This window comes from Sinocyclocheilus rhinocerous, unplaced genomic scaffold, assembly GCF_001515625.1.
Source record: "Sinocyclocheilus rhinocerous isolate Xijiao unplaced genomic scaffold, SAMN03320098_v1.1 scaffold688, whole genome shotgun sequence".
Taxonomy (NCBI): Eukaryota; Metazoa; Chordata; class Actinopteri; order Cypriniformes; family Cyprinidae; genus Sinocyclocheilus; species Sinocyclocheilus rhinocerous.
Genome location: NW_015651641.1, coordinates 2,615,878 through 2,629,203, shown reverse-complemented (window position 1 = coordinate 2,629,203; position 13,326 = coordinate 2,615,878). Strand labels below are relative to the sequence as shown.

The 13,326-nt window shown below is 37.6% G+C and overlaps 1 protein-coding gene across 2 annotated transcripts in view; it reads right to left on the bottom strand.

Annotated features, from left to right (window-relative positions):
- Positions 1 to 5,225: 5,225 nt before the first annotated feature.
- Positions 5,226 to 13,326, bottom strand: part of slc20a1b (solute carrier family 20 member 1b) — a 20,618-nt gene continuing 12,517 nt past the window's right edge. The window contains exons 6-11 of one of the 2 annotated variants that reach the window (XM_016518883.1): positions 10,202 to 10,321; positions 8,391 to 8,615; positions 7,751 to 8,294; positions 7,466 to 7,651; positions 7,278 to 7,362; positions 5,226 to 7,154 (exon numbers count right to left, since the gene is read on the bottom strand). In XM_016518883.1, the coding sequence (XP_016374369.1) occupies positions 6,999 to 7,154; positions 7,278 to 7,362; positions 7,466 to 7,651; positions 7,751 to 8,294; positions 8,391 to 8,615; positions 10,202 to 10,321 (1,316 nt within the window). In that variant the 3' untranslated portion in view covers positions 5,226 to 6,998. Of the gene's footprint in view, positions 7,155 to 7,277; positions 7,363 to 7,465; positions 7,652 to 7,750; positions 8,298 to 8,390; positions 8,616 to 10,201; positions 10,322 to 13,326 lie in introns of both variants that reach the window. The other variant, XM_016518882.1, reaches the window with a different exon arrangement.

Here is a 13,326-nt window from a genome sequence, read left to right as displayed (position 1 = left end):
CATATAGACATACAATAAAATATATACTTAAAGTATATATATATATATATATATATATATATATATAGTGGTCCTGGCATTGTACAAATTGTACATTTAGCCACATTTAATCCGAATAAAAGTTGCATTACATAACAAAATATTTAACCAAGTGAAATTTATCTTAAAGATAGCGCAAATAGACTTTTAAACAAACAGGTCAAAAAGGTCTGTTAAGTTTTAAATAAAAAAAATATTATAAACACGTATACTGTGCATCAGAAGCTGCATGATCAGTGGTCAGGTGCAAAACAGGTTGTGACATGTATGTATGTGCATGCCGAAAGACAAAACACTTCACTATGCAGTCTTTATTTTAAAAACACTACCTAAGTGAATCTGTATTTTCTATTAAAACAGATCAACTCAGTTTCACCATGAAATGTTATTTGTGTTAAGGAATTTTAGTAGCCCTTGCCCAGAGTTACCATTTTCCATACGGGTATCTATGGTGCAAAATGAGCTATTATTTAATCCTCCGCCATGTCATATGTACTAATCCTATGTCATATGCATATAATTTGCTTTAGAAGCAATTCACACCGAACACGTTTTTACTTTGAAAAAGAAATGGGGGAAACCGCAAAGTCTCGCCACATGTTTTATGTCCCGTCTAGCATGTGTTTATATTGTAAAATAACTGAAAAGTGGAATGGAAAAACGTGTTGTATGTGAGCAGCCGCTTAATCTCACTCTAAACAACAACAAACCCATGTGCCAACTGCAGTCACATCAGATCAGTGAGCACAATCAATCGTTTTCTTTACTAAGATGCCAAACACAAACCAATTTGGAGAGGAAATGGCCTTTTACTTTTGAAAACGCAAATTAACATCCGTCCCATTCTTACACCAGTCACCACTGACCACAATACAGGAACGCCTGATCACAAAGTCAACAATGAAAGGCATTGAGTGTGGAAATAATGGCACATCTGTGTGTCGGGCCGAGATGTGCCATCCAGCTGCTGGCAGGTAAACAGAGACGAGCCTGTCCCGCCGCAGCATGTGATGCCGGGAAACATATAAAAAGACCAGTCGGAAAATGTGTGATTCAATGCGCACACTACCATTTAGCACTTTGTTTCAATTTGTTCAGCATCCACCTCTTTCATCCGAGATGAGAACTGGTGTACCCATAATCCTCTTTGTTGCAGTGGCAGGTTTCCACAGTGGTAAGATTACAACACAACATCACACATTTGTAATGGCAGTTTTGAAACAAAAGTGTCTTATAATTTTTTTAATTAGAATAAAACTATATCATTATTTATTATATTTTTATTAATATTATAATATGATGTTTATATTATTAATATTGAATATATATATATATATATATATATATATATATACATACACATTTTTGTGTCTTGTTATTTTAAAATTAGAATAAAACTATATTATTATATTTTTATATGATGTTCATATTATTAATATAGTCTATCAAATGTAAAATAATCACACCCGGAACATGTTTTTGCAACTTTTAATTTAATTTATTTAAACGTACATTTTTTGTAAAAAAAAGTTACATTTTTTATTAAGTATTATGATTTATTCAAGTTTAATATCTCTTAGGCATTGCATATTTCCATTTGTTTTGTTTTGGAATGATCTGTGCTTAGTTAACGTTAATTTTTAATGAAGAAAAGTCCTTAATAACCATTTAATTCATCCTCGATGAGTTATACATGGCCATATAGCCAGAATTTTATGCATTATCTGCATGTGGAGTAATATGAAAACTGTGTATGACAGAAATTAAATTATACTTGTAAATTTTTGTGTTTGTAGTGATTTCATTTTCTCTGCTATGTGATGAAACGACTAAATTGTCAGAAGAGAGAGGTAACTCTATTTCCAGATTGTTTTGCTTTTTTTTTTTATTACAACCTAATATTACAGTCAAAGATTTAGGAAAAAAAGATCAATGCAAATCAAACATCCGTTCTCTGTTTTGTCTGACCTCAGCGTTTGAAGAGAACAACACAACACCACAAACAGGTGGGTCATTATTTCCCAGGCCAGCCTGGCTTGCTCTGCTTAACTTCTGCTCATGTTGGAGGTCATTGAAATGACTCACTGATAAGACTTATCTCATATCTCGTACACATTAACTAAATGCTCAGATTCTCATTTCATATCTGTTTCCTCAGATGAGTCGGAGTATGAGGCTGCTCATGTGAAAGGTAAATGTGGAGCAAATCAAATATGTGTTTCGGGCCATTTACTCACACTCAATAAATATGCTTTGACTCACTGACAGAATAAATATAAGGAACAACATATATGGGTGAGAAAAGTCGTGTTTTGTTATAATCTAAATCATCTGAACCCTAACAGATGGAGAGACAAAGGCAGTGACAGACACTACAGGTAAACGGAAGGACTTTTTTCAACACTTTATTTTCTGGAAAGATCCCTTTCAGTACAGAGATATTGATATTGCATTGCGTCATACAATAAATAAATGTAAAAATATAAGACAAATACATATGCAACAGATGGATGGATGGATAGATAGACAAATAACAAATTGCATTTGATCAACATAAACATTATATATTACAGAGGAGGAAAATGGTGAAGAATCAGAAGGTAAGAAATTTCTGGCTCTGTTTATCTCCCTTTTGTTGCTCATGGTCATTGTTAAAAATCATTGATTCATATTTGTGGTCATTAACTGATTTTTATAGAGAAAAAATTGCTTGAGAAGGAAGATAGTGATGGTAAGGTGACACATATTTTTTTACCAGTTATAAAATTAGATTAGATTAGATGGATTCAACTTTATTAAAGTACAAGAATAGAGCCGTTAGTTCGTTATTATTATTAATTTGTCTATTTATACTCTGTGGATAACCCTATAGATGGTGAGAGAGAGGCACTAGCAGACTCTACAGGTAAAGATTTTTTTCAGAAGTTTATTTTGTAGAAAGATATGCATTCTTTACAGAACATTATAAATAATGCATTGCAGCATACATTCATACAGCACTTTCCACAAATAGGGCCTGAAAAAAATCTTATTTTCTTTTGAAACAAATAATTAGCGAAACTGTTTATTGTCAAGCGTAAAGAGGTCAAACTAAGTATTTTATGAGCTGTTTTATTTTGTGTTGAAGTTATGCGATGTTTACAATGTTGTATACAAAATGTGGGACACACACACAAAAAATGAGTTATAAAATAATTTCCTTAAATTAATTCAATATATTATGTGGTGATACATTTAATGGGTTTAAAAACTAGCTAAATGTAATGCTAAGTTAATATAATAGTTTCTTCTATAGTTAAATAACAGTTCTTATGATTTTTAAGATGTACTGGACACCAACGTGTATTGTAATTGCAGAAAGAGTCATTTCTCTGTTCAAAGGTTTTCACGTTTTAATTTTAAAAGTCTTTTAAACGTTCAAAATCTGGAAGTTAGCAAGTTACGCAAACTCTTACGCAATGTTTGTTTTGACGTAGGAGCGAACACCGGAAGTGACGCGCCCATAGGAAGGTCAAGCTCGGTGGAGGTCCATTCATCACCACACGAGGGCGACAGTGCGTCACTCACTACATTACATTATTTGTATTCATAATTAAAGAAAACAGTTAGTAGTCTAAGACGTGTCCATTTTATTCATGTATGTGGTATTTCTCTGTAATTGAATGGATGACTTTTTGACTCTTGACCACTTGTTTCTAGGCCTTATCTATTGTGTTTTGTTCTTTTCTAGAACACAGTGAGCAGGTTGAAGAGAATGTGAAAAGTTCTGGTGAGTTGTTAGTAAATGAAATCAAGAGTATGTGTTGAAGACTGAATCCTACAAAATGACATATATATATATATATATATATACAAATAATATTAGTATAATATATAATTAATATTTACATTATTTTGAATTTATATCAATGTGACCTTTCTTTCTTTCTAGAAGAATCCAGTGAAGAATACGGTGCATATTACGATTCTTAGACTGTGTGGAATGCATCTAACATCTTTAAACCTAAATGCCTTGTTTTATAAATCATATTGCAAAATTTCTAACCAACTGTCTGTAGCACCTGGCCAAAAAACATGCGTTGTGACCTTTCACACAATTTGCGATCGCTGCTTCTTTTTTTTTTTCTTTCCAAATAAAGACTGTAAACACTGGCGGGTGTCCAGCATTCATATAAGTGCTAGGCTGCAGGTGGGTGTAATAACAGATGATTACATGGCTTCTTAGAGGCAGCAGTGTGAGTAGCAGATGTAGGTAGTGTTAGAACATATCTAGGACGGTTATCCAGGCCAGCGGCGTCTACAGTCCTTGGGTGCTTATTTGAGCTTTATTTATATCATCTGCATTGTCCCAGCTTATTTTTGGACCAAAGATGCATCATTGCCCGTCCCCAAATCCCACAACCTGATGAGGACGAGCTGTTTTACTGCATATAGAGCAGCAAGCATTTATTGCGGTTTTACTGTATATAGAAAAAGACTCCTAAACTCTCAAGAAATACTTTGCAATTGTGGAGGGAAATGTTGATAGTTCTTTGCTAAATGCATGTTTCGCATTTAGTCCATGTTGTAATGCATCGTTTTAATGGTCAAAATTTAAATCTATAGTGTTTTGTCTGTTAAGGATTAGGGAACTACACACACACACACATAAATATACATTAAATATCGATATTATACTCTAAGTCTAAATATTTTTAGGAGAAAAAATGCACAGAGGAATCATTCACTGCAAGAATTTTGATTTAACAATAGTATACTAAATTTATGCACACTACCAGTCAAATGTTTTTGGACAGTAAGGTTTTTAATGTTTTTTAAAGCAGCAAATCAGAATATAAGAATGATTTCTGAAGGATCATGGGACACTGAAGACTGGAGTAATAATGCTAAAAAAAATCCGCTTTGAAATCACAGGAATAAATCAGTTATTTTAAATAGTAAAAATATTTCACAATATTACTGCGTTTGCTGTATTTTGGATAAAATAAATGCAGGCTTGGTGAGCAGATAAGAATTCTTTAAAAAACATTAAAAATCTTACGGTTCAAAAACTTTTGACATAGTATATTATATATATATATATAATAAAAAGTAGAATTATATTATTATAAATATATAATTTCTTAAGTAATACATGACACAAAAAATATGATTCCTTCTTTTGAAATTAAAAAGGCAAAGTCAGGTGATACTGGAAAAGACATTTATTCTTTTATCCCCAAAGCCCAGTGGACAACAAAACCCTCCCCCTTTTTCTCTTTGGTTTAAAAAAAAAAAAAAAACGAGAGAGAGAACATCCTTAAGGCAACTACAGCAAATGAGTTAAGTTCATAACCAAATAACCACTCACAAATAATGGCTTCACAGCAGTGCAGATGGAGCTACAGCTACCTTCAGTCCAAACCATCATTTAACACCACTGTCCCACACCTAATAAATAGGGTAAGTCATTTGTGTTGCTGTAGGGGTTACAATAACAACCCACTGTAAAATATATACATATATTGTGTTTGTATTGGTATACATTCCTCAGAAGTACTACAGAACCGCCGGGTCTATGAGAAGGCTGGAGCAGATGAGTTACACCATTCGTCAAGTTTTACAGGAATGCCAATGGTCTCAAAACCAGCATAAGGAAACTTCACTCCCTTTATCAAGTTTAATTCACCATTTCTGATGTCAAGCGCCACAGCAAAGCATTACTGTAATACTCTAAAAGGGAAGAGGCTCATCGGTTGTTTTTAAACATATCAGAAAAAGGGGTTATATTTCTTGACTAAAAACAAATGATTGTCGAATTCATTTTGGCAGGGGACATTTTTAATAATTAACTTAAGATCTTTCAGCCCCTGGAGTAACCCTGGCCAGCATTACACTGGTGAAACAAGAGTTTGGGTATCCTAGTAACACTTCATCCATATGCAACAACAACGACCCTTGGTGACAGCACAATGGGCCATAACACACCGTATGGAGTTCAAATTGTCTACAGCAAACATTTGGGGAAAGTGCTGCATTTAAGGGAGTCGCCAAGAGCATGCTAACTACAGCAGAGCGGTTCTGTTCTTTAAGGAGCATGAATCTTTGCGGTTGCTGCCGAGATGTTTAACTGCATCTCCAAGCACAGGTTGGTCCGTTATAGTTGTTATTAGACGCTGGGCAAAGCAGAGCACATATTAACAGCTCAGTTACAGTGGTATAAAACACCAAAAGAAGAATTTGATATTCTGTAAACCATTGAAGAAAAGAGGACTAAAAGTTTTAGTTTACCTAGAGGCCCGTTTTGTAGTATAACCTACAAAAGAACTAAGAATAAAACAAGACATCTGGAAAAGGACACTGAAATTGTATTAAGGAACATGATGTGAGCAACCAATTTACTTCGCTAATCAACCCTCACAAAACTTTCCTAAAAATTTGGTTGTCATAAGGCTCTATTTGTGGCCAGCTTTGAGTTAGTCAGTCCTGCTTGAGAAAAGGGGAAAATTAACGCAACATACCAAATGCATAAGGAAAATTCCTCTTCCCCAAATTCTTCGCACCAAAACACAGCTTCTCTAAGGAACTCAAATTATGAAAGTAATGAAAAATGCATGTAAAATGAAGGCTAATACTGCACTGTAATTGATCATTTACCTTAAAAAAAACATTTAGTTCTGTACATAATTACATAATAATAAAAAAATTATAATAATTTGACGTCTATGTACAAGAGGGAATTTAAATGGCAACCATTCTAGTTTTGAAGACATCTTCTTCTCTGGCCTATGGTATGTGACCTGGTGCAATGCACACAAGTCATCAATACAGGCTAAAAATGATGCAGCCAATGACGGAGGGGGGAAAGTAGAGAGAGACAGAGAAGGTTGAGATATACTCTCCACCTCTCTCTGGGGATCCTGGTTGCAGGTGGGGGCTCCTGGTAAGCAGAGAGGGAGGCAGAGCAGACTTTCAAGGCCTCACAGAATGACATAGGTGAACAGGGCCATGATGGCCGCGCTGATAAGGCCAGAAATGGGCACAGTGACAAACCAGGCCATGAAGATGTTTCTGAACAGTCGCCAGTCCACTGCATTCTTGGAGCGCAGCCAACCGACAGCCACCACTGACCCGACCTGAAAGCAAGCAAAAAAAACGATACACACTCAACAACAAGTTGTAGTTAGCGATCTCATTCAAATAGCCTCTGTCTAGGACTTGATTTGCATTGGTTTGTTTTGCATACAGGCCCATCTTACCTTGCAGTGAGTGGTGGAAATTGGAAGACCAATGTTGGAAGCAACCACAACAGTGACAGCTGAGGCGAGCTCAATGCTGAAACCACTGAAATTAAACAAAGCATTGTTTAGGGAAGTCTGCCAGTTGGGAGGTTGTGCTCCGTACAGCAGGTGCTGTCTGATGTGACAACATGGCTGTGTGTTTATACCTAGAGGGGGTGATGGGGGTCAGGTCCTTGCCCATGGTTTGGATAACTCTACGGCCCCAGACCCACAAACCGACACAGATGCCCACTCCTCCATACAGCAGCAACCAGATTGGAGTTGGTGCACTAGATATAACTGACCCACTGTCATAGACCAGCCACAGGGCAACCAGGGGACCAATTGCGTTACTGAAAACAAAAGATAACAAGTTAAATTGCTTGAAGTGCTTAAGATTATAAAGCATTCTTACATTTTTTTGAGCACTGTGCAGTACAATGCTGCATTACCTGACATCATTTCCTCCGTGAGCAAAGGAGCCAAAGCAGGCAGTGAGAATTTGAAGGAACTGGAAGAGCATCGACACTTCAGGTCTGTCAGCATCAGCTCTATCCTCCTCCAAAGAACTATGGCTGCTCCCAGCATCATCGTCGGCAATCTCCAAAGCAACCTCACCATCACCGAGACCTTCAGGTGCACCATTCTCCGCCACTGCGTTGCAGTAACTCGTGTAGCTGTCCATGCGGATGCGCTTTCTCTCCTGGGTGCTGGCTTTTTCCTTGTCGGCATCTTCGGAAGCACGAAAGTCAGCTTCTTTGGGCTTGAAGTCTCCATGCATGCCGATGATGGCCATGGTGTAGGAGGTGTAGCTGTTGTTGCGGCGGATGGGCCGGTCGCCACCCTCCCCCATGCAGTCTCCCACTTTTGCCAGATGGAGTTTGTGCAGCAGGTCCTTGTAGAGGCCAGAGTCCTTGTGAACTGTGTGGTACTGAGAGTAACCATTGCTAGGAACGGTGGGGCCAGTGGTTAAATGAACATGGGCCATCTTCGGAGCTGCTGAAAACAGAATCAAGTTACATGATCAAACTTCGACAAAAACAGTAAACGTATGTCATGATTGGCATGGCATGCGAGGCCCTACAGACTTACCACTGTCCGTATCTGACTCTTTGCAGTCCTTCTGATCTGCGTCATCTGAATCTCCAATGTCAAAGGTGACCCTGCGCTCCTCAGAAAGAGGTGGGGCCGAGGGGATGTTAGAGGACAGGGCACTGGACTCCTCAGGGACAGGTTTCAGGATGGGACTGTGAGCTTCATGCAGCTCCCTCTTCTCCATCAGAGGACTCTCAGAGGGACTGGAAGACTTTACTTCACCTGTGTATCAAATGAGTTGGTCAGCTCCAAGCTTGCTAGCAAATTAAAAAAGGCAACAGACAAGTACATTAAATACACACAGATTAGGCAGAAAAATCATCCATTTCATTACTTTATATTAAAATACAGGTGCTTTCAAACTTTTAGTTGCCACAGATCCCCCAAATATGATCATCCTCTCATACTGAATTAACATTACAATATTACACATATAAAATATTAATAATTAATAAATGTTTATATCATTAAAGTTGTACATATCAATATGTAAAAAATATGAAATTTGCTAAAAACAGCCAAAAATGAAGTTTTAGAAGTTTAGAAATTAAGATCATTTCCACATCATTTAATTTAACCTGAGTCAAGGGTTTAATTGAATGCATAATTTTTTTTTTTTTTTAAATACATTGTATTAACATTAAACTGAGAACCCTAATTAGTTGAGTAAAGGTGAATATGATCAATCATTTGTGATAAGTACAAAGGCTGGTAAGCACTTTACTCACTGGCAGTTCACATGGCCATCACATGAGCGCTCAATTCTATAAACTTTCACAGGCAAACTCTGTTTGCTTAAATTGTCACTATAACCCTACATTTCAAGGACAGCCTGACATAACTCAGGGTCCATCGTCCACGGATCTGCTCATAGGTGTCAAAGCACACGCATTCTATTTTTCTACGAGCCTGCGCTACTTCCATGTCAACACCTCAGCTGGACCACGGCTATGCCAGTTAACTAGCCAAAAACCAATTAGTGGATCACTATGACCCAATTAGGCTGTCAATGCACAGCCAAACTATACAGCTTTAGATAAAAAAAAAATAAAAAAAAAGACTAGATGACTAACAGACTGTTGTAATCTAAAGCTGGTATTTCTTGAAAGTGCCGTTTGTGTTAGAAGAATATTTTGTGTTTTTGTCTGTTATGTGATTTGAGGATTATAAAACATATGCTTGCCATTAAACTTCTGTTACCGTGAACTGTAACTGAGATCACAGTTGTTAAGATACTTTTTACTACATTTCACAACTTTAAACGAATAAACCCTGTACTTTTGCATGGCATGAACAAGGATACAGGAAAAGGATAATTTAAACAAAGAAAACCTCACAGAGTTGACAGAGCTTAATTTGTACTGAATCCAGAACATTCCTTTAAAGAGTATATTGTCTTTCTAAGTGACTGATTAAAACTGCTGTCCAATGCCAGCATCTTTAATCTGCAGGGTATTATCCCCAATGAACACCTGGTGCTTGGCCTAAGGCTAATAAACTTTGCATGTCCACAGATTGCTGTCCATACTTTTATAGGGCCTGAAAAAAAAACTTCAAAGGTTGATGTATTGTTATATCTTCAAGTACAATGCAAAAAACATCTGTAATGGGCCTAACACAAACCCTTGAAGCACCCCACCCATTCATCTTTCTTTCAGTAATCTATTTGGCAACGGTTATGCTACACAATTGTGCTCTGGAAATGACAATGTGCAACTGGATATGACTCAGTACTACTGCTAAGGATTACATTGATTTTATGGTTTACATGGTTAGAATTAAAACAAAGACAAAAGACAGATACTTACATTCGATCTTCTTCTTGAGCCGAGGGCAGACAGCAAACCAAATGATGATAGCAGTGACCACGGCCAAGCCGATGGAAATGAGCAGCACTCCCCACCAGGGCAGCTTATCAAAGCCCAGCACTGCAGTCCCATCGTTCACAGGGGGAAAGGGACCAAGAGGGGTGTCGAGGGAAAGGAGAAGAAAGGAAAGGTGCTTTTGAGACAACAGGCAGCATGTGCTACCATCGACACAAACAGCATAAGGGAATGGACAGGGACATTGTGGATTTCTGGTTGTTAGTAATGGTGTTGAAGTTGAACATTAATAAGACATAAGAAGTGGATTTACTGCATCCAAAAGTTGCTTACACACCCTTTCTGAGGAAAAGAATATTCAGAGAAAAATACTTAGGCCACAGGCTCTCATTTATCATTTTCTGTTAGAGGACTATTGTGAGGAGCATTCTAAAAAGAAAAAGAAAAAAAAAAGTACTTGCTCCACATGTTTAGAAGTCCATAGAAACACGAGCCAAAACTACCACTGCAACCAAGTGTCAAATATCTTGGTCACATTCAGAATGAAAGCACAAGGCCTGTCCTCTTACATAACACTTCAGGTGAGATGTGAGTGTGAACAGCAGCAGCAAAACTTTGCAGTGACAAGACAGTGCACAAGTCCGCTGTACCATATGGTCAGCAAGTGCAAGTACCTTAAAAGGCTATTGCGACAAGAGCAAGGCACCGAACCCCCAACTGCTCCCCGGGCGCCGCAGCAAAAAAATGTCTGCCCACTGCTCCGGGTGTGTGTGTGTTCACTTTGGATTCAAGGTGTGCCTCCAAGCTTTCTTACTCGTTTTGCTAATAAACGTAATAAACATAAAATGTATTGGAGTAGGTCAGAAAGACAGGTTGAGAGATAAGAGGACAGGGAGCAATGGGGCATAAACTCCTGTGCCGTGCCACACGCACATATTACTACAGGACGCTGCAGGGCATGCCGTGCCGCTGCATGCTTTGGTTATGCAACTTTAGTTCTCGGGAGACAAGACACCAGGAATGCCTCACTCTTTGAATAGAGCTCTGAGGTACATGAAGGAGGAACAGCTGAACTTTCCAAATCCCAAATGAATTAACAGCATCTAAAGGGACAGAACAGGTGTGGCCAGAGGAGGTGAGGGGGTGAATGACTGAAATAAGAGAAAGGCCAACGAATGGGGCCCAGTTATCAAGTATGGCAGTCTGGCACAGTTCCTGCTCAGTGTGTGAGAAAAGCAGCCCTGTGCATGTGAGTTACGCAGGGAATGCATTTATGCTCACATCAACATAGTTTGACAAACACTCTGCCACCAAAGGGGAGCAGCCATACCACAAACATGCAGTGGGATGAATGAATGGAAGTGGATTCATTTCCTGCTTCACCTCACAATAAAATCTGCTATCCCATGGCTACACAATAACACAAGTTTTTCCAGACACGTTCAGCACAATACCTCAACCCGGTTGACGGGATGACGATGGTTTATGAGTCATTGTGGGCTGGGCACTGGTGTTTATGCAAATTATGCCATTTGTGGTCTTTGACTGCCACGCATTGTAGGGGTGGGAATCTTTAGACACTTCACGATCCGATCCGATTCCGGGAGTCACGATCTGATTCCATCTACATTTTTTTCCTAATTAATTCTTCTACTGTGCAAATACATCTTTACAACTTTACATTTTAACCAAAATGGCAGTTTCTATGCTTTTAGTTTATAGTTGGAATCTCTGTAAGTCAGTACTTAAAATCCATCTTAAACTTAAAATTCACCACAGTACTTAAAAGCCATCTTAAAAATAGAGGTGTGAATCTTCACTGGTTTCACGATTCAATTCAATTACGATTATCATGTCTACGATTCGATTCAACTCAATATCACGATGAATCACATTCTCAATTTTCAATATTACTGCACATGGCTACATTTTCATATACATTTTATATCAAATTTATTTTGTGCAAATTTTCCTTAATTTTTTTTTATTATATAAGCAGGCTACTTTTTAAAATAATTACCTATTTTAAAAATAAGTGTTCTTTAAGTAGGCTATCCGAAAGTTCACAATCATAGTTATGGGTTTTTCTTTTTTCCTCAGCATTATTGCTTTTTTGATTATTACTGATGAGATCAGACAGTGGCAGCTTTAACAGGCTGCATTCACACCGATTCACACTAATGCACATTTCTATTTCGATATATCAGATGTTTTGTCCTGTTCTGAAAACATAACTGAATGTTTACATCAATTTTGTATAAAAGTATTTGGAGATGCAAGTGCATTTAACCGCAGCCGCGATCGATCTTCAGGACATCAAACACAAAGCACAGGTGAAAGTCTGTCAGTACATGCGTTTCGTGCATCTTATACGTACTGCATTCCAAACAGCATAAATGAAAGCATATCTAAAGTAAAATACTGAAATAACGGCGGGTGGAAGCACACACTGTCAAGCAATGCGCACATGTCTCACAGCACATATTCTGTGCAATGAAGCCTGCCGCGATTGTCTCTAGCGCACACACACGTTACTGTATGCGGCGAAAAACCATGCTCAGAATCGATTCTGAAATGTTCCGAATAGATTCAGAACCATTGAAGAAAGAATCGCGATGCATCAGAGAATCAATTTTTTCTCCCACCCCTAGCACATTGTGAAAGTTTCAAGCATTTTTTGATAATTAACTGAGATCATGAAATAAACTTTTATGGTGTCCTAACATTCTACCTTTGTAGCACTACCAGGATGTTGTTTGGTGTCTGTTGAGAGACACCCAGTTTTTTTACCCCTGCCACTAGTCACACTGAAATGAAATTATTAAACTAGTATATTAATACTCAATCAGCATGCTTAAACACACACACACACACATACATACATACATGACACAAGTCTTCTATTTTTAAAAGTTAATGTCATTTTCAGGTTTCACTGTAATCATAATCCGGCATAATTGTAAAAACTGATATGTCTGTATAAACAAAATGGTAAACTTTGACTCAATGTGATTTTAAATGTTATAACAGTGATTTTATGATGTCTTAGCATGAATCCATAGGCAAACCGATGAACAGTACTGTTTTAGGGCATTTAATGAGCCCATTAG